At 46.8% G+C, this 20,679-nt stretch overlaps 7 protein-coding genes across 7 annotated transcripts; 3 read left to right on the top strand and 4 right to left on the bottom strand. All coding sequences in view use genetic code 12, as the record gives it.

Annotated features, from left to right (window-relative positions):
• Nucleotides 1-1,575: 1,575 nt before the first annotated feature.
• DAK2 (dihydroxyacetone kinase) lies at nucleotides 1,576-3,336 on the bottom strand (the record flags this gene model as incomplete). The annotated part of the gene is made up of 1 exon (XM_025486674.1): nucleotides 1,576-3,336. One exon carries the CDS (start codon nucleotides 3,334-3,336, stop codon nucleotides 1,576-1,578), a length of 1,761 nt encoding a protein of 586 aa, XP_025344224.1.
• Nucleotides 3,337-6,132: 2,796 nt separating this feature from the next.
• Nucleotides 6,133-8,577, top strand: ARG81 (Arg81p; the record flags this gene model as incomplete). The annotated part of the gene is made up of 1 exon (XM_025486673.1): nucleotides 6,133-8,577. One exon carries the CDS (start codon nucleotides 6,133-6,135, stop codon nucleotides 8,575-8,577), a length of 2,445 nt encoding a protein of 814 aa, XP_025344223.1.
• Nucleotides 8,578-10,120: 1,543 nt separating this feature from the next.
• CXQ85_003016 (uncharacterized protein) lies at nucleotides 10,121-10,975 on the top strand (the record flags this gene model as incomplete). Its single annotated transcript, XM_025486672.1, has 1 exon — nucleotides 10,121-10,975. The coding sequence occupies one exon, from the start codon at nucleotides 10,121-10,123 to the stop codon at nucleotides 10,973-10,975; it is 855 nt and encodes a 284-aa protein (XP_025344222.1).
• A 179-nt stretch (nucleotides 10,976-11,154) lies between these two features.
• Nucleotides 11,155-12,759, bottom strand: ERO1 (ER oxidoreductin; the record flags this gene model as incomplete). The annotated part of the gene is made up of 1 exon (XM_025486671.1): nucleotides 11,155-12,759. One exon carries the CDS (start codon nucleotides 12,757-12,759, stop codon nucleotides 11,155-11,157), a length of 1,605 nt encoding a protein of 534 aa, XP_025344221.1.
• Nucleotides 12,760-15,495: 2,736 nt separating this feature from the next.
• Nucleotides 15,496-17,211, top strand: CXQ85_003014 (uncharacterized protein; the record flags this gene model as incomplete). The annotated part of the gene is made up of 1 exon (XM_025486670.1): nucleotides 15,496-17,211. One exon carries the CDS (start codon nucleotides 15,496-15,498, stop codon nucleotides 17,209-17,211), a length of 1,716 nt encoding a protein of 571 aa, XP_025344220.1.
• Nucleotides 17,212-17,294: 83 nt separating this feature from the next.
• Nucleotides 17,295-18,940, bottom strand: DBP3 (RNA-dependent ATPase; the record flags this gene model as incomplete). The annotated part of the gene is made up of 2 exons (XM_025486669.1): nucleotides 17,295-18,739; nucleotides 18,787-18,940. 2 exons carry the CDS (start codon nucleotides 18,938-18,940, stop codon nucleotides 17,295-17,297), a joined length of 1,599 nt encoding a protein of 532 aa, XP_025344219.1.
• A 146-nt stretch (nucleotides 18,941-19,086) lies between these two features.
• CXQ85_003012 (uncharacterized protein) lies at nucleotides 19,087-20,679 on the bottom strand (the record flags this gene model as incomplete). Its single annotated transcript, XM_025486668.1, has 1 exon — nucleotides 19,087-20,679. The coding sequence occupies one exon, from the start codon at nucleotides 20,677-20,679 to the stop codon at nucleotides 19,087-19,089; it is 1,593 nt and encodes a 530-aa protein (XP_025344218.1).

Genomic DNA, 20,679 nt, shown 5'->3' with positions numbered 1-20,679 from the left:
CTCAGTTATTTGAAGATTTGTTGAGATGTTGACATTTCCGACGGTGGATTCGTCTTTTTCTGATTTTTCTGGTCCTATAAGTACCCTTTGGTTTTCTTGTACCCCAACTTTTGTGGATTTGGCAGGGGTTTTCTCCTTTCCACGTTTAGCCGCAGAACAGGTACCGTAGTAGTTATGGCGAAAAATCGACGATTATTCCAGAAACGTGTCGTGTGGAGTTTTCAAAGGGGTGGGTTGGAAATTGGAGATGTGCTGGTTTTTTGGATTCTGGATTTCCTCTGGTTTGCTTGTTAAAGGTGATTGATATATGGGACGTATTTTTTGAAAGTTAAGTATGCAAAAGGCCCAAGAAGACCTGGAACGTAATAAAGACACTCCTAAAAAGAACATAGAAAGCTCTCTATGAGCTGTTATTGAAATTACTTTGTCACTTCTTTGGACTTTATGACTTCATTGGGTTGTGTAGAGATATGTCCACCAAATGAGCCCAACCTCCACAAATTTGTTACTTCGACCATTCCGTGCCATTCCCTGGTCTTTAAGTACCCCTCCACATTAATCCCCTTTTACAACCATTCCTTGGGGGTGTGGAGTTTTGGGATACTTGGTGGGTTTATCTTATCGTCCTGCATGTAGTTCCCCTCCTTTCAACCACCCCCATCCCAAAAAACCTCCACCACCTGCCAATTCCAAACTTAAAAAACCTTCTCTGTCAATTCCCAAGGCTCGGAAACCTAAAAAGCTTCTCTTCATGCGGCAACCTTCTACCTGGAAACAGAGACCGTTGCTGAAACTGGAACTGTGGTGTTTGACGCACGTCATGCCTTATATGCAGTACAATCGTCTCAAAATGCCATAACCATCAACCAAAACACTCCACAAATCCGTAAAAAATAAAAAAAAAGCATCATCAGATTGCTACAACCGCCAGGGTCCCCAAATATCCAAAAACCCTGGTAGTTCCACCACCCCTACGCATTCTACGTCGTTTCTTCGCAAATGGCTGCAAAACCACAACGGTACCGCAACCCTTCAGTATCCACCGCCAACCTCCAGTAAACCCTGAAAAACCTCTCTCCCTACTGTAATTACGTCCCTAGCACCACCTTACAACCACCCAACCACAGCAATCCGGCAACACTACCGAACCAGTTCAACCTTGGTGGATCAACCCTGGCAGACCAACCCTGGTGGTGAAACAGCAACGAAACGCTCTGAAAAACCACCCTAGTGGGCTCTCTACAACCCCAGCGGTGCTGTATTTTAGTCACCCTTGGGGTTCTGGCAACGTGGGTTCAGCCAATCAGATCATTTCTGGAATCCATCAGGGTACCTATATTGTGGTTATCTGACCAGAGTATAACCACAGCTCTCCAAAACCAACGTAACCTTGGTAGTTCCAGGGGTAAACAGGTGATGGCAGGTTGTGTAACCTGCGAGGTTGACGTGTGGAAAACGCAGGTAGATCGAGTTCGCTGCATAATCAGAATCTGGGGTAAAACCAACAATAACCATCCATAACCATCCATAACCTACAAGATGTAAGTTCAATCTCTCTTAACTATACCTCAACTTTTATTGTTTGCCGAGGAATCCCTGGATGATGGCCAAAAGACCAACAGCACCTGGATCTGGAACTCCTCCAGCAAACTCTTCCTCGTTCACATAAGAAGCACGTCCAAACTTGGCCTGCAACTTGGCAGTGTTGTCACAGGAAGCTTTGGCGGCGTCCACCAGCTTATCCACATCGCCAGTTTCCACCAAAGTATCCACAAATGGCTGCAAAGTGTCGACCAAAGTACGACCGCCCTTTCTGGCCTTAGTGTACTTGAACAAACCTTCGTAAAGTGCATCCGACATTGCCTTGGCCACCAGCTTCGTGTCCACAGACTTGGCCTGCTGCAAGTTCTTTGCAAAACTGGTTAAGTAGATGGCATAGATACCTCCAGAAGTGCCTCCCATCTTATCTTCCACAATCTCAGTAATGGCACTGACTGTGGCCACCACGTCGCTCAAATTGGCCTGGAACTCCTTGTTGGAGCTCAAAGCTTCCAAAATAGCGTCAGCGCCAGCCTTCAAAGTCTCGCCACAGTCACCATCACCGACCTGAGTATCGTATTTGGTGATTTCTGGCTCTTTCTTGATCAACAAGTGCAAAGCGTTCTTGAGGTTTTCAGAAAAGGCAGCAGCGTCGATCTTGGCGTCTGATTTGGGGTACTCGGCGTGGGCCACAGGCGATTCCTTGATTTCTGGTTCGGGTTTCTGCCACTGTTCTGGAGTGTAGATCTTGGGTTTCCAGCCTGGAGCGTTGGTAGGAGCGTCCAAGAACCTGAGCAAGTCAGATTTGCCGTACTTCTTGGTGCCGGCCTTATCCAAGTTGAATAAGGTAATGGAGAAGCCTGGGCTGCTCAAGGAAGTGACGAAATCGGAAATGTACACTCTGGAAGGACGTTTCTTCAAGGGAACTCTGGAAACGGCATAATTAGCCAAAGCGTACAATTCCAACGAAGAAGTACCGCCAATGTTATTAATAAGAAGCACGTAGTCATCCTCCTCGTCGAAATCAAGGTAATGACGCTCCTTATCGTTCTCATCCAACAAACGCTTATACATCAAATCCACCAATTCCTGAGCCTTTGGAATAGGATTCAATTTCTCGCCCGGCTCGTTATGAATACCAAGACCAAGTTCTGCCGTGTTTTCGCCAGTCACCTCGCCCTCGTCGCCGCCGTCTCTGCCTGGAACCGTAGTTCTATCCAAAGAAGCACCCATAGTGACCAAACCACCATTCACAGCTCTTCCCAACTCAGCCAACTCCTCAAGCTCAGCTCCACCTTCAGCACTAGCAGCGCCCAACGTCTTATGGACGATTGCAGTGCCCGCAATGCCTCTACGTCCAACCATCTCGTTCTGTGTTCTGCCCACAGCCACATCGTCCGAAACAGCCACAAGCTCAACCTTGTAGCCGTCTCTCTTTGCTCTCTCGGCGACCAAGCCAAAGTGCAAAACATCGCCAGTGTAGTTTTTAACCACAGCAATCAATCCTTTGTCCTTGCTAGCAGTTGCTTTCACTCCAGCCATGATCTGTTTCGTAGAAGGCGAAGCAAAGATCGTTCCTGCCACTGCAGCGTCAAGCAAATTGTCTCCCACAAATCCAGCATGAAGCGGTTCGTGGCCCAGACCGCCGCCACTGATGATGGCGACCTTTTCTTGGTGGTTCTTGTTGAAAACCACTTTTTCAGAGGGAATAAGCGAAAGCGCTGGGTTCAGCGCCACGAGCCCACGGAGGGCGCCCAACACGATATCGTCGTTGCCGTAGTTCCAGTGTTTGACCATTTGGAGAAAAGAAAATGTAGGTTTTGGGGGATTTGGGTGAAAAGGGATGGAGTTGGAAGTGGTATAGTGAGGTGACTTTATATAGTATATAGAGGAGGAGAAGGGAGGTTGAGGTTTTTGGACAGGGGGTGGATATAAATTGATGAAAATTGGAAGATGTGCTTTAGGAGACTGGGAGAAGCTTCAGTCCAAGAATTGAGTGAATCTGACCTGTTTCCGTGGATTTAGATGGGGGTTGGTTTGACTGGGGAAGTGGATGGGATGGACTATATGCACGCTGACGTCATGGGAGATGGAAAGGGTCCGTGGTAGAGGTGAAAAAGGATGGTTTTAAGCGGGAAATGGGGTCTTGACGGGTTGAGGGGGGCTGAATGAGTGGATTGGGCTTGTCAGGTTTGGTGAAATTAGCGGTTGGGCAGAGGAAGTACGTGGTTGACTGGAATCTGTAGGTAGAGATAGCCTTCTCTACATTTGGGCATTGGTTGGCTGTTTGAGGAGTATATAACGTTCATGGGGATTTCTAGGGGAGTGGAAGTTTCCTCTCTACGGGTTATTTTGGTGGTTTGGCTTCCAGGTGAATTGGAGGTTGAGGTTATTCATATACTACTGTGAAGGTTGCTACGGCTGGTGCTGGAACAAGTAAGGCACTTCTCGAGGTGAGGATGCAATCAAGCGTATTTGTGATGTTCCTGGCTTGAACTAAATTGCCTTTTTATGGTATACCTCGTGGGAACCTTGTCGACTATTGGGTGCAAATTGCTGTATGATTTGTGTATATGTGGGCACATATAATGAACCTGAGCCATAAGAAGCCCATAAATAATTATTCATCGCTCTTTTCAATACACTAAGATGTATTACGATATGTTCTTGTGGCGTCCTACGTAGTTATGGTTGGTCCTTGTATTATAAAGTTCTTTACCAGACATAGGTCAATGTTTCTCGACTGAAAAGCATCAGAATCAAAATTCAAGCATATATTTAGAAACCTGGAGTTTGAAATATTACAGGGATATCTTAATATATCCAAAATGCTTCAATCTTGTATGTTTTGACGAAGGTTAATGGAAGAATCTCTGGAGCTTATGATAAACCCGTGCCTCCTGAATTACATTCCAGAAATCGCTGGATTTTCCAAACCAGAAAAAGTGAATCCTCCTTTACCCAGCCATTTCTAGGCAGCCAGAAAAGGAAACTGCCTGAAACTTGGCTATTATTGTAACAATTACCTCCTTTCCATCGTGGCATTTTTACATTCCAAAAATTATGAGCCCAGCGATTGCAAACTTCTGATTGGCTGCGAAAATCAAAATTCTCTAAATGTCCATATAAAACAGCCTTCCAGTGGGAAATTCGAAATTCTGAAAACACCACCAGATTCCTCGTGTCCTCTTTACTCTACTTAAGTTCAAATCCTATTCATTTTTGTTCCTGTGAAGAACTCTGTTGACTTTTCGTCTCGGCGATTTTCGGTCCCTGGCACTCCCCTATGGATTTTCTCGATTTTTCGGTTTTTCGAGAATCTGGATAAATTGAGGTGCACGGGTTTATTTCCACTCCAGCCAGAGACCACCACCATTCTCCCCTTTTCAACCTTATGAATCATGAAAGTTTAATTTATCAATAGAGAAAGTCAAACTAAAGATTTTTGCAAATTTTCAATCTTTTTGGAAGACTTTGGTGGAACTTAATGGGGAAGTTTAAGGCATACCCTGCAGTACCCAACCACCAAGAAGCCAATAAACTTCAAAAGAGACCACCAAAATTAAAAATTTACTTTCATAACTTACCTTCTATCATTAAATTCACTCTCTTTGTAATCTTTAGTCTCAATCTATTCGAATTCGTGAAATGGAATTCGAATACCCGTGGCAAGACCATATAAAAAGGCCTTCGTTGACTACTTAGTAATATACTTAAGTTCAAAACCTCCCTGAACCTTTTGAAAGTTTTTCAAACACCACGAAAAATCCATTTAAAAAAATCGAAATACAATACAGCTTTTTAAGTGCCCTTTAAAATACCATCACCACGTAAAACATCACCTTACATTAACCTACATCAACATCTTCCACCACTCCCCTTTTCCTCCCTAAAAACCACCCAAACCCCCAAACCACCAAAACAAAACTTTTTCCCTTTCCTTCCCACTTCCTCTCCCTCTCCATACCTCCGGCTACCCCAATTCAGCCAATCATACTGCCCCACCACTTCAACTCTCCATAACTCACCCAAAACCAACCCAAATTCCACCTAAAAACCACCAAAAAAGCCCCCCTTTCTCCCTCTTCCTCCTCCAACCACCACCTTTCCAATCTCCAATTTTCCCAATTTTAAACACCCCCTCCTCCAATCCACAACTTCCCAATTCCATCCATTTCTCACTAAACCATCCATTTTTCGCACCCAAACGGCAATCCTAAAAGGCAAGTGTAAACCACAAAAAGCACCACCAAAAAAACCAAAACCCCCAAAAAACCTCCAAAAATTCGTCAACGTCACCAGTAAACCTCCCAATTTCCCAACCCACCCAAAAACATCTCTCCCTCCAAAGACTTTTCTCTCAAAACTCTCTCACCATCCAAAACACTACCTTGTCCCTCGGCCTTACCTGCCGTCCTGAACTTCCACCTTCTCCAGATCTCGAGGTCATCTCGCACTCACCTGCCGCCCATCGCCCCACACCACCAGCTCATCTTCAGGGTCCACCATCAACACGAGAGGTGACAGACTTTCACCTTAGAATCCTTTTCATTTATCTCGCTGTCTCCTTCCGTTTACGTTCTTTTCTTTGGCATGAAAAACTCAAGGGCCAACAAACTGAAAACATTCACTGGATGTTTCACTTGTAGGTCAAGGAAAATCCGTTGTGACCTCCAACGACCAACGTGTCAGAACTGCAAAAAGGCCCATTTGACTTGCTCGGGTTACGATATCAAGCTTCGCTGGTCGCTCCCGGTGGAGTTCACGCCGAAGGGCAGAAACCCAATTCAGCATCCGGTGAAATTTCCAGACACTGAGAACGATAACGCTGAACTGGGGTTCTTCCAGCGACGCCATGTGGGGTTTGTTACTTGGGACGCTAAGAAGAATTGCAGGCCGTACGAAACGTATGAGGAAATGGATAACCACTTGGCTGACCTCCAGGGCATGAAGAGACCTAGCGAAACCGTCTTGAAAGGGCCTTTTGGTGTTTTCAGTAAAGATAAACGCAGAAAGAAGGATCCTCAACCACTGGCTGCTCCTCAGGTTCCTGAATCTGATGCCCTTCTAGGCCACGACCAGCTCTGGCTTTCGAACGAGCTTAAAGACCACGCTTTGCTTACTGCCGCTGCGCTTAACGGTGATACTCAGTTTCTTGACCTTGTGGATTCGCTTCCGAACTTTTCTCCTTCCAACCTGGCGTACCCTGCCAACGCTGAATCTACAGACTTTCTCAATTTGGTGTTTCACAGACACCAGAATAACAACTCAGCGAACAGTGGGCTACTGCCGCAGGTTGGCAAAACTACTCCATCTTCAATGACCAGCATTTTGAACCTGGACGATCAAAGCTCCATTAATCCAGGCAACCAGCACTTGTTCTACTCGAACTATAACAACTTCTTCTATAATAACCCTTACCAGCTTAATAAGACCTTGGAGATTCAGCTCCATGCCTCGGCTCATCCGCTGAAACACGATGACGACAGTACAGATATGGTGGAGGGTGATAGTTCTGCTTCTACACACATGCCAGAAGACATTATGGCCATTGTTCAGAGACCATTACAACCCAAACTCGGGTTTGACATATCTTTACCGAAAAATGGTGTTGTACTTCCAACATCTGCGCTTCAAGTGCAACCACTTACAAGGTACTTGCTTAATTACTACGTCACGCAAGTTGCCGACCTCATGACGGTCATTCCGCTTACAGAAAACCCGTGGAAGACCATCTACTTTCCTAGAGCTTTAATGGCTATTGGCGAACTTAGTGCTTTGGGTAAAACATCTACAGCCAAAAACGCCTTACTTAATGCCCTTCTTGCCGTGGCAGCCTTCAACCTTCAGAGTAAATTCCCCAAGAACTCCGACCCCATGAAGTTTTACCTTAATTTGGGTATTCGTCTTCGAAACCAGGCATCAGTGTTTGTAAAGACACTTCTTGGATCTAAAAGCGGCACGCAAAGCAACATCGAACGTTGCGTGGCCAATGAAAAGTACAAAGACGTGCTTTGCGCTGTAATGTCGATGATCAGTGTGGACTTAGTCTGGGGAACAATGCAAGATACGAACTTCTACATCAAATGGTGTGAAAAGGTGATTTACACGAAAATGAGAAACAAGAAGAAACTCTCGCCCAAAGCCAGAATAATGCACCGTATTTTCCTGTCGTTGAAGTTGATCCAGGATTCGACATGTCTTGATTACGCCAACATCAAAGAAGATTATGAGTTGAACACCAGGTTTGGCTATGACGTGCGGTTGCTGTTTGAAAACAACACCTTCAACGAAAAAACCAGTTCTCTCCAAGACAAAACCAAAGGAAGAATCGACTATATCATGGACACGCGGCGGGTCTCGTCTCCAATGTTTGTGAACAAGAAATTAATCAACACCAACAAGAACGACGAGCATTTTGCAACCGATGCGCTTTATGGACTTCCCAATAATCTAATCGTATTGTTCAGCGAGACGGTTCTGCTTTTACGAGAAAAGATCCACGATAAAGAACTGAAAAAAGCAGTTGCGGCAGATTTCACCGAGAGAGTGGGTTCCCTCAAGAAGAAGCTCAGCATGTGGAAACTCGACTGGAAGCTCTACGATATCGAAGGCAGCGGCAAGTATAACTTTTACACGCCGATGCACGAAGTGACATACCACCATATCATGTCGTTCTACCATGCACTTTGTATTTATTTTGGACGCCTCATTGAAGAAACACCGCCCGAGCTGCTTCAGGACAAGGTGGGACAAACATTGGAGCATCTCAACCTGATTCAAAGGCTCATATCCAAAGATGAAGCCCACATCATTCCCCTTTTCTGGCAGGGCTTCATTGCTGGGTGTGAAGCGGTAACAGTAGATCTACAAATGGGGTTCAAGAAATGGGGAGCCGACATTGCACAGTACTTGGGCAGCTACTGGGGAGCCCGGCAAATCATGCTTGAAGTGTGGCGGAGAAAGAAGCTCCAAGAGGCAAGAGCTGATTGGGTAAGCGTGATTCAGGATTGGGAAATGAACCTTATGTTGAACTAGGCTGTGAAGTGTTGTTGTTTGCTAGAGAATGTTGGCTCAGCTGCACTCCACAAGTGGTATGGAGAGTCCAGAAGGAAAGGGGGAAAACGGCTGCAAAGAAGCAAGAGGCGAGAGAAGCAGGCAAGTGAAGCATATTCTGAGTCGTGAACGCGGTTTAGATTTCGGGTAAAGCCAAAACACAGCTAGGCTATGGGCCCGTTGGTATGTCAAAGACAAACGTCAAAAGCCTAATTCACGACCGAATTCACGTTTACCATTTGGCTAAAAGCGTGAACCCACTGGAAATGTCGTTCACGGTTACCACCTTCGGTTAGGCATCACATGAAGGATGTTTCAGATGAGGCTTTGAGGGTCCCGCCGCTACAGGGGATCTGTGTCGTCAGGGGCACGATTTCCGAATTTCACTAATTGCCATGAAGATCGGTAGCAGGGGGATTCCGTTACCGATGATGCCTATGCCTGGTAGCTACGCTGCCAGGCCCTAGACAAAGAGGGAGATGGTGGATCACGGAGATCGAAGTCATTAAATTACCGAATCACGAATTGAAATCACGGATTGAAATCACGATTTGCCAATCCGCCAAATCGCCAACCTGGCGATTTGTGAAGCACCGATTGTCCAAGCTTATTGTTGGCTTAAGCTTTTGGCACTTCTTCGTTGGCTGCGAAAAGAAGCTTCAACAGAAACAGAACCCAAGAAGCTTCAATGCCACTTCCCAAAACGCTCCATTGCTATCCATTTTAAGAAACGCCAAACCACAAATTTCACCAATCCAAACAAAAGAAAAAAAATGCCAATGCACTTTCAGCCATCGTTGCCTTTTTGTCACCGTCTGCCACTTTGCCCCAAGAGTCTGGAAGTGTCGATTTCCCACTTTCGCGCGCCAGGCACGGAAAAACATACGCATTTTGCACCGAGACGAGTTCCAAGACTCGCCTGGGCTCGCCTGGCTCTGCCCTCAGATCGCGCACTGGAATGAAAAAAAACGGCCCCAAATGGAAACCGTCGATTTCCATGGCTTACACTCCCACAGCCACCGAGACACTGTGAAACGGGGAAGCAAGAGGAGACGGAAAGTCCACGACATTTGGCCCTGAATGCAGAAAAAATGAGGAAGTTTGGAGCAGTATTGGTGGAATTGTGGTTGGACCCTCTTTGGCTAATTGGGTGCAAATTGACAATTAGTTGGGGCAATGCAAGGAATTTGGCGGGTTGGCGTTCTTCGCTGCCGCCCACGCCGATTGGGCGCGGCGGGTCTTCCCCAGCCATCGTGTTTGTTTGTTTTCGTCTCGCGAACACGACATTTTCCATTTTTCACACCTCCACTGGCCTACCCACTATGGCTGCAAAACACGTCAAAGCCATCAAGAAAGGGACGCTCCACCGCCTAGCAACGACGCGTGCCATGGCTTCTTTGCCGGGTGCTTGGGAGACCGGGGTGGTATAAATATGTGGGGATTTCCCTGCTCTGTTCAAGTTTATCATCATCCTTTGATACTCATATTTCTTATACCCCCAACCCCCAACTAATTGTCTATCGCTATGAAGTACTTCGTTTCTGCCGCTGCCCTCGCTGCCACTGTCGCTGCTGCCTCTTCTGCTGCTGCCTCTGCTCCAGCTGGCTCTGCCCCAGCTTCTGTTGAGGTTGAGACTGTCACCAACCAGCACACCACTGAGCTCACCATTACTTCTTGTTCTGGTGTCAAGTCTTGTGAGACCACTGTCCACGCTGCTACCGAGACTGTTGTCACCAAGACTGTTGAGGGTGTCGAGACTGAGTACACCACCATCTGCCCAGTTTCCGAGGAGGGCCCAGAGAAGACCCCAGCTCCAGCTCCAGCTCCAGAGGGCTCTGCTCCAGCCCCAGCTCCAGCTCCAGAGGGTTCCGCTCCACCAGCTCCTGCCCCTGAGGCTTCCGCCCCAGCTTCTGCTCCAGCTCCAGCTCCAGAGGGTTCTGCTCCAGCTCCAGCCCCAGCTCCAGAGGCTTCCGGCCCAGCTCCAGCTCCAGAAGGTTCTGCCCCAGCTCCAGCTCCAGGCCCAGAGGCCTCTGCTCCTCCAGCTGAGGGTACTACCCCAACCACTCTTGCTGGTGAGCCAACCACTGCTCCAGAGGGCTCTGCTCCTCCAGCTCCAGCTCCAGAGGGTTCTGCTCCTCCAGCTCCAGCCGCTGGCTCTGAGAGTGACGTGATTGTCGATGCTACCACCACCCCAACCTCTGTCGAGTCTACTGGTGTCGTTCACACTTCTTACGCCCAGCTGACCTTCACTTCTGTCCAGCAGTCGCAGTCTGCTCCTCCAGCTGAGGGCTCTGCTGGTGTTTCTACCTTCGAGGGTGGTGCCAACAAGCAGGCTTTCGCTGGTGCCGCTCTTATCGGTGCTGCCGCTATGTTGTTGTAAGTTTGAACAACTAATACAACTTAGACAAGCCGGTTCTTGGGATTTCATGCATTCATTCATAAAAATATAGGATTATTTCGTTAATAAAGATACATATAAAAAAGAGTTGTAGAAGCTACAAGAATTTCCAATTATTCTGTATTCTATTTGCCAGTTATTCTATAGTGGGCAAAGCCCTTTTAAAATTCATCCTTGATATTTGTCTTTCCTTGTGGTGGGACATACACGGCACGGCCCACGTAAACGTTCCACCAACCGTTGGCATAGTACAAACAGTATTCCCAAACGGTCTTTGGGAATTTCACGTAGACGTCCCAGATAAACCAAAGCGCAGCTTTGACGTCGTCCAACTCTTCCCAGAAGCCCTGAGTACGACCTTTGACATTTACGAGTTTTCCACCGTCAAGGTTGTCTTGGGCAAACACTGAAGCTGCTTCTTTCTTTTTCGTCACAGGCTGGAACGCCACGAACGGGAACTCGATACCCTTGTCGTGCAAAGGCTCGTAGTCGCCGTGCTTCACCTTACCTGCGGCCACATCTTCCAAGTGCTGGAGGTACATGGACTTGAAGTTGTTGATAGCTTCAACCGACTTGGAAAGACGATCAAAGGTGTTGAAAAGCGCCACCAACTCGATGCGGCGGAACTTCAACAAATGCTGGGTGTTGGGGTCCTCAGAATCGAAAAGCACCTTGAGAGCGGTACCGTAACCGATAGTCTGAAGCTTGCCCCACATTCTACACCTGTCGCAGCCAACGCAGTCCATGATGGCACTGACGTTTTTAAAACGGGATCTAAACTCGTTCTTGAGCTCTGGAGAGCTCTTGGCGGGGTCAAAAAGCGAATGGGTCTCGAAAAGCACCTCGGAGCTCAAAGTCTCGTTGATGTTCGAGAGCAAATCGGCGTAAGCAGCAGGATCAACGTCTTCATTGGATCTCAACTGGTTCTCGTCGCCGCTCAACGATTCGTGGTTTTCTTTAATGTACGAAGGAAGTGAAACCATATCAGACAACTTAACAATAGCCTGCGACACCAACGCATAGTTAAAGTAGATATTCGAAAGACGGTCATTAAATTTACCCACTCTCTCCATAAAAACCTTCAAGTTAGGATGGAACTCCTCGGTTTCAGGATCCAAATACTCGTTCGACAAGTGCACAGCAATAGACGCGTGCATACCCGAAATCAACCTATAGAACAAGTTCTTCTCCACACACAGCTCAGGTTCAGCCTCTGGAGTCATCGACATCGGGTTCGTATTTGGGAAACAGTTCTCAGAGTAAATAGCTTTCCACACGTCAAACGACTGCGCTCCGCCATACCCAGTAAACCTCTCTGGGTTCTCCTTCAAATCCACAAAAACACAGTTATGGTCGTCGTCAATATGGCAGTAGTCCAAGTCCTCACACGTGTCAGACTCGTCGTGAGCCGTAGAAGCTCTCAGAATCTCTCCAAGCTTCAGAGGCGACAAATCATCAGGCACGTCCAGCCAGTTGAACTGCTCAGGCAGTAAAACCTCCACGGCACAGTTTCTCGTGGCGCAAAAGTGCTGGGCGTTCCAGAACTTGCACTGTTTATCCAAATCAAGCTTGAAAAACCTGAAGAAAGGCTTCAGAATCAAATCAACAACCAGGTCTCTGATTTGGCTGTTCACCGCATCGATATATGAAAAAGTGGTATTACACGTGGGGGTGATGATCTGGGAACAGAAATCTGGCGAGTCGAAGGGCGACACGTGGGGCAGCGACGCAGCTAGCGTAGCTAGAAATAGAAGGAAGATGTTCATGTGGAGGTGAAGAAGGTTGTAGGAATGTTGCAAAATATCGCTGGCCTTATCTTATAAGTAAGCGTCAGACGATGTGGGGTCACGTGATGATATTACAAATTTCCCAGTAAACAACCTTCAGGTGGTAAAGGGAGGGTAGGGAAGGTATTAGGGGTTTCCGGGGGGCTCAAAGTCACTGGAATATTATCTTTTTCATGTTTTTTACCCCTGGTTGTTTGGTTAGGTGGTGGCAACTGGCTGCGAAAAGAAACTTGACGTGCAGCAATGGCAAATCAAAAAGGGAAGGACACGGTGGTTTGTAAATGGAGTGTTGTTTTTGGTGATTTTAAAAAAGCGGTTGAGTTTTGGACGGTTTGGCGTTTTTTGGGGAGTTTTTGGGCGGTTTTGGTGGAAATACATGGACCTTTTTGATGTCTCACCAGCTGCTGGTAGTTAAGCCAAAAGAGGCTCAGCAAGGGCTGGTCCCGGAATGGGTGTGACTGGTAGGTTGGTGGGAATGATAAGGTTGGGATAGTGGGATGTAAGGGATGGTGAATAGTGGCAGAAAAAGGGGGAATTAGAGTGTAGAGGTGGGTTTGTCGTGACTGGTGAGAGGGTAAGCTTAGTGAATGGACTGGGAGAAGGAGGAAAGCACCCTCTGGAGGTCTAGACTTAAAAAGGTTGTTTTCGTTTTTTACATTTTGATATCAGGCTTCGTTTGGCACGGCAGTTAAAGGAAAAACCTCGACGCTGGTCTAGTAAACTGGCGTATTCCCATTACAGTATAAGACGTCCATGTTGAATACCCTTCTGCTCAAGCTCAACAAAACACTAATATTAGAACAGTTTAAGATACTTACTATTAAAATGTCTTGTTTTCTATCTTTCCAGGATTTCCAGTTATCTTCCTGTCAAACAGGGACCATAACTGGCCTCCCTCCTAATACCCAACTCCAGCCCTTCTTTCCACCTAGACCATACTACTGCTACACCGACCAGGCTTCTCGAAGAGCGGGAATAAGCTTCTTCCGAAACCAAGCGTCCAGATTTCTTTTCTTCCATTCTACCCTCGGAATACAAACACCGCCCTAAAGAGTAATTTCTTCTTCTTCTTCTTCCACCATTATCATTAGTCTATGGTAAGCGTAACCACTTCCTCATCCAGAGCTTCTCAAGGAACTTCCATTCTTTCTTTTCCAGCATTGTTCTGTCTCTACAAACACCACCCTGCTACCCATGACAACAAGCTCCAACCCAAAGCATTTCCTCCTTCTTCTGGGCTCCCCACTTCCCACTCTCCACTCTCTATTCCTCCAAAACAAGTGTTTCGACGGTTTCAAACCTCCGCTGCTGGACCAACCAACCGTCCACCACCTGGCAACCGTAAATCCTCACCTATACCCATTCTTATCAGATCTCTGCGAATTAAACTTTCTTTAAATGGTCGGTTTTATTCATAATGGCGATCCTTGAGATCATCTGGCTTCCAGCAATAGTCGATCGCTGCCAGATTGTTACTCCTCATCTGGAGATCTACTCACAAGACTCGTGAGGAGACACAGTACAAGGCAAGAACAGCCGAACCAGGCTTGGAGCGGTATGTACCGGTAGTAAAAGCGAATTAGTATGCTTTTAAGCGTAAATACAATGTTTAGAAAAATGACATCACAGGTAATACCATAAAAAAAAAAAATTAGCCTTTCTAAGCCCGAGGCGCAACTCTTCTCGAACAAATGGACAGAACGGGAAGCCACCCCACGGGGTTGAGGCATTTTAAACATCCTCCTGAAGTGGGCTGGTTACGTAGATACAAGAAGAGTAGCTAATTGGACAAACAAAGTCTCCACAGTGGAACCACAACACAGATTCCGTTCTTCCCACGTTCTTCCACCACTGTTTCACCTCTCAGGGACCATCCCATGGAAAGTTAACCCATTCTGCGTCGAAAACGCTTGCAAATCTCGAATCTGGTCCAGCCCTAAACCTTATTTTGTGAGACGTAAAGATGGCTTAATGTAGGGTTTAAGCCAGGAAGGTGAAGGTTTTACCGACTGGAGTTCCATCAACGTGCCAAGGCAACACTTAGAAGAAGACCCACAAGAACAAGCGACCCAGTTCAGAAACCCCTCAGAAACCAGGCCAACGAATTTGGAAATCCCTCAGGGTTCAAAAACGAAAATGCCTCACTTTCCAATAGCCAGTGGCCAATTGCCAGAGGACATCCACAATAGGTGTCAATTCTCTCACTCCCTCTCTGTCCCCTCCTTACACTAAACCTGTAACCCTGTGGGAGACCCCTCACTATCCTATTAGCCATGCTTCCCACACATTTAGCGAACTCGCTTTTGTGTTTCTTCACATGGGTGCAAATTATTAACTACCATATGTCTCAGGGCTCGCTTCTGCATAACCTGCCGAGGACATGCACTGTCCCCAGTTAATATGTCAATTCCTCGCCTTCCATGCATACCCCTCCTTGGCTGCAAAAAAGTGGTATAACGAAGGGGATGAAATGAGGTAGTAAAAAGTGACAAATGTTACTTTGTGGTTTCCTATGGCTTACTCAAGCATAAGCTGACGCTTATGCTTTTCGTGCCTGTTTGAGCTATTTGCTTCTTCCGCTACTCCATACACGAAGCGCAATTCCACATGTGGCTTCCTCCCGCTACCACTTGTGTGGTTAATTTCATCATGGCTTGATCTTCTATATAACTTGGACGGTTTGCCTGGTTCCTGGTTCCTGGTTGTACTCCAGGCATGTTGGCGCACGCTGTGATATCGCTTATCAGTGTAGCTGCTGCTCACTCGAGGGCGCTCTTGGTGGTGTCTACACTAGTGTTTGTTGTTTGGAAGTTATACGTGTTTCCGTTTTACGTGTCGCCGTTGAAAGATGTGCCTGGTCCTTATTGGCATCGGGTGTCGACGCTTCCTGCGGTGCTTGCTCAGTACCTGAACTGCTGGGTTCGTACGATCCATAGACTCCATGAGATACATGGAGATGTGGTGGTTTTGGGACCAAACGAGGTTTCATGCAATGGAGACTTACGCTATATTAACGATATCTACGTGAAAAACATGCCGAAGCTGGCCTTCTATACGCATTTCCAGAACCACGGCCATGTGAATGTGTTCAGTACGCTTGAGAATGGTCCTCACTTGAAGTATAAGAAGATGATGCTGGGGCTTTATTCAAAGTCTTCTATTCTCTCCAGTCCTGCCACGCGTGACTTGCTTGTTCTGAAAGCTTCCCAGCTTGTCAACAGAGTCCATTTATCTTCTGTCACTGCTTTGGATCCAGATTGGCTTAATGCTCGGCTGGAACTTAACCATAACGGTAAAGGCCACGCTGAAGGGTCCAACGACTGGCTTGGCCAGAAGTCTGCTAGTCTTGGAATCGATGTTTACCTGCTTTTCGGCGCTTTGGCCATGGACGTGATCTCTGCTTTTGAGCTAGGCGTGAAAAACGGTACTGACTTGCTTAATGATACGTATAAACGCCAGATCTTGGTTGATTTCAGAACAAAAGAGCTCGAAACGCTTGGCTCCATGCTCCTTCCAAAGCTTCATTGGCTTCTTGCAGGTTCAAGAATCCTCCTGGCGCTGAAAACAGTCGAACACTGGCTCTTATCGACCTTACAAGGCGCCGAGTACGATCCAGAAGTTTCCAGACCAACAACACTCAGCACACTCAAAAAGAACGGTCTCCAAGGAAAGAAAGCCTACTCATTTCTCAGCGACAACCTCATTGCTGGCCATGAGACGTCTGCCATTGCACTCACTTACATTTGCTATGAGCTTTCAAGACCAGTGAACAAGTCCAGGCAAGAAAGGCTCCAGAACGAGCTCAGGGAGGTCTTTGGACACCCAGAAAACAGGCAGGTCCTCGACGCCATTGAACAAATCGACCAGCTTCCGTACCTCGAAGCTTTGCTCAAGGAAAACTTTAGAGTCCATACATCTGGCGCTGGCTCTATGCCTAGACTCACTCCGTCCACCTATGAAGTCCACACTTCCAATGGCCCAGTTGTTTTGCCCAAAGGAACAACCATATCTTGTCAAGCGTACTCGTACCATCGCCAGCCAGACATCTTTCCCCATCCAGATAAGTGGATTCCAGAAAGATGGCTTCCCCAGCCTGGAGAGCCTGAACAAGCCTTCAAGCTCAGAAAAACACACATGTCCAAGCACCTTTTGCACTTTGGCAAGGGCATTCGCATGTGTTTAGGTAAGGATTTGGCGCTTTTGGATATCAAGTTGGCGTTGGCAAACTTATACTGGAGGTACACTTCCCTGGTTTGTTCAGACTGGTGCAAAGTGACTCAGTACGATGGAGATGTCAAGGTAGGCAACGAAGTAAAGCTTGGAGCAGCCAAACCAGCGTCCAATTCAGACGAAGAGATGATGGGCATGGTCGATGGGTTACTGGCAAAACCACGCTGTGACGAATGCTGGCTCGAATGGAGCAGCTACTAAAAAATAAAGCATATGGATGCTCAAAATAAAGCACATGGATGCTCAAAATAATAGATTATTATACAAGGAATAAAAGTGGCTGATTAGTCGTCAAACTTGATCTTCTTGGCGGTCTTCGACATGTCGACGTCTTTGAAGAACGCTCCGTACACAGAATGAGCCTTCTTCTTGGTGTGGCCACCAAACTTAAGCAACTCATCTGGCACAGGCTGGTTGGCACCACGCAAAATGTTGATCAAAGCGCCACTCAAGTGTTTCTCGTGCTCGGTGAAAAGCGTATGGGCAGTTCCCGTCTGGCCAGCTCTGCCTGTTCTTCCGATTCTGTGCACGTAGTCTTCTGCTGTAAGAGGGAAGGTCAAGTTGATGACGACCTTGACGTTGGGGATATCAAGACCTCTGGCGGCGACGTCGGTGGCCAAAAGAAGATTGGACTCACCATTTTTGAATGCATTAAGTGCCTGGGTTCTCTGTTGCTGAGAGAGATCTCCATGAATAGCGGCAACATTGAAACCACCTCTTTGCAAAGAGTTCTCCACTCTCAGAGCTTCCTTCTTGTACAAGGCAAAGATAAGAATCTTGTCGTTCTTCTTTGGGCCAGACTGGTACTTTCTAATAAGCTGCACGAGCTTTCTCTCCTTATCTCTAGGCTCCATGACCTCGACGATCTGCGTAATTCTCTTATTGGCAGAAAGCTCGTCTCTTTCACCAATAGTGACCTTCACAGGCAGTCTCATGAACTCGGCAGCCAACTCTCTAACTTCCTTGGGCCAAGTAGCAGTAAACATCAACGTCTGACGGTTCTCCTTCACAGGACACTGGCCAATGATCTGTTTAATGTGCTGCTCGAAACCTTTATCAAGCATTCTATCGGCTTCATCAAGAACCAAGTAATCCACGCTCGACAAGTCCACCAGACCGTCTTCCAACAAATCCACCAATCTACCTGGTGTAGCCACAGCGATACTGGCATCGTACAACTTATCGATCTGGTCCTGTTTGCTGACACCACCATAAATGGCCACACAAGAAATACCAGCGTTTTTCGTCAAGTCCACCAAGTTATCGTAAATCTGGAGCGCCAACTCTCTCGTTGGCGAAAGACAGAGCACCTTAAGGCCCTTCTTCTTCTCCTTCAAAATGCTATTCACAGCAGGCACGCCAAACGCAAACGTCTTACCGGAACCGGTCTCGGCCACACCAATGACGTCCTTTCCACTGAGCAAGAATGGCCACGAAGCTGCCTGGATAGGTGTAGGTTTAGGGAACTTGGAGATGACCTTCTGTACGTCGTCAATGAAGTCCACATGGTCAAACGACAAAAGTGGACGGAGGTTCAAGGAATGGGGATCTTCAATAGCAACCTCGTTGGTTTCCAAGAACTCCTTGATTTCACTTTCGGGGACATTAGAAAGAGCCTTAGATTCATGGTAAGCAGAGGAAGCAGAAGAGGCAGAGGCAGAGGAAGAGGAAGAAACAGGTTTGCTTTCAACTGGAGCATCCTCCTTCTTCTCTTTCTTCTCCGTTTTATCTTTTTATCCTTCTTTTCCTTCTTTTCCTTCTTGTCCTTCTTCTCACTCTTTTCCTTCTTTTCACTCTTCTCCTTCTTCTCCTTCTTGTCCTTCTTTTCCTTTTTCTCCTTCTTTTCCTTCTTCTCCTTTCTGTCCTTCTTCAGCTTTCTATCAGGCTCGCCAGCCTCCTCGAGCTTTCTCTTCTTATCTTCCTTGCCCATAATAAAGTAGTATATGTGAAAAGTTACCTCATCGCGATGAGCATACACTCTATACAAACAACTAGCACATACTTCAAACTGGATAAAAATGTTTTATAATATCTAAATGTCACTAATAAAAATACATGCTGAGCAGATGCAATAGCTCAATCCAAGTCCTTTCTGCGGCCTTCGTCAAGATCAATCTCAGATAGCTTGACGAACTTGGTCTTCTGCCACCACTTCAAGACACCAAAGAGGATGAAGAAGAATGGAATCAAAATATATGCGTCAACGAAGTTGGCAGCATCAAATGGGTCGAAAGTGTTCCAACCCTGGATGAGCAACAAGAAAACGTCCAAAATAAGACCTCCAAGAGGCAACCATGGGTATAACCACCCTTTGTAAGGTAGACTCTCCACGGAACGGCCCTGGCTGACCCAGGCTTTTCTGAATCTCAAGTGGTAGAAGTTGATGGCACCCCAACAGATAAACACGGCCACACCGGAAATGTTAACAATGTAGTTGTAGGCCTTGGCAGCACCAGTACTGACGTTCATCAAGGAAATGAGGCCAAACGAGTTGAACAAAATCACAGAAAGGTATGGAACACTTTGTCTGTTCAATCTGGCCAAGATCTTTGGAGCAGAACCGTCGTTGGCCAAGTGGACAATGGTTCTGGAACCAATGTAGATGGAAGAGTTAATGGCAGAAATACAAGTCACCACAATGAAAGCATTGATCAAGTGTCTGCCACCTTCCCAACCGGCGTTCTGGACGGCAATGGTCATTGGGGATTGGAGGTAAGCGTCGTTGTCCAACTTTGGGTCGTTGTAAGGAACAGTCATACCGTAAAAAAGAGCAATACCCATGTAAATGACAATAATACGGACAAACGTCTGTCTGATGGCTCTTGGAATGGCTTTCGAAGGGTTCTTGGTTTCGGAAGCAGCAATAGCCACCGACTCGGTACCGGAGTAGAAAGTGGAGGCAAACACAAAACTTGAAACCACCGATTTAAACCCGTCCTTCAAAGGACCAGGGTCGTTCCAGTACTGGAAACCAAAGGCGTCTCTGCCCTTGACACCGCCAGAAACGTAAATAATGGAAAACAAGTAAAAGGCGAAAATACCAATAATCTTGGTCAAAGCAAGCCAAAACTCGGCCTCGCCAAAAGTACCCACACCAAGAAACTGGAACGCCATAAACGCAGCGTAAAAGATCAAGATGTAGCCGTACAAAGGCACCTGAGGACCCCAGTCGGTCAAGATATTTGCCACCATATTATACTCATTAGCAAGCACAGCGACCCAGATAATCACATAGTTCCAGCCCACCGTACCACCAATAGCACGGTCCACAAACTTAGCACCCAAGGTGGAAAAAACACAGCCCGAAGGATACAACGTAGCCAACTCACCCAAACTCTGCACCATGGCAAAAGCAATAAGACCAATGACACCAAAACCAATAATCAACGACGCAGGTCCTTCACTAGTAGGATTAGCAGCACCCACCAAAATACCGGGACCGATAATACCAGCCAACGCAATAAGCGAAATATGACGGTTTTTCAAGTCTCTCTTCAACGCCAACGGTCTATCCTCATGTTCAATAAAGTCAGAGTATTCAGCCGAGGCAATCTCTCCGTCCGGCAGCCCCCACTCCTCATGTTTCATAACAGAAGCATTTTCGAGCTTTTTCGTCACCAGGTCGGCCGGCAGCTCGTCGCCAGAAGCCTGATTCTTGGAGAACCACAT

Source organism: Candidozyma haemuli (assembly GCF_002926055.2).
Source record: "Candidozyma haemuli strain B11899 chromosome Unknown D_2014730914, whole genome shotgun sequence".
Taxonomy (NCBI): Eukaryota; Fungi; Ascomycota; class Pichiomycetes; order Serinales; family Metschnikowiaceae; genus Candidozyma; species Candidozyma haemuli.
The sequence above is the reverse complement of the archived record's forward strand: the minus strand, read 5'-3'. Positions and strand labels throughout refer to the sequence as shown.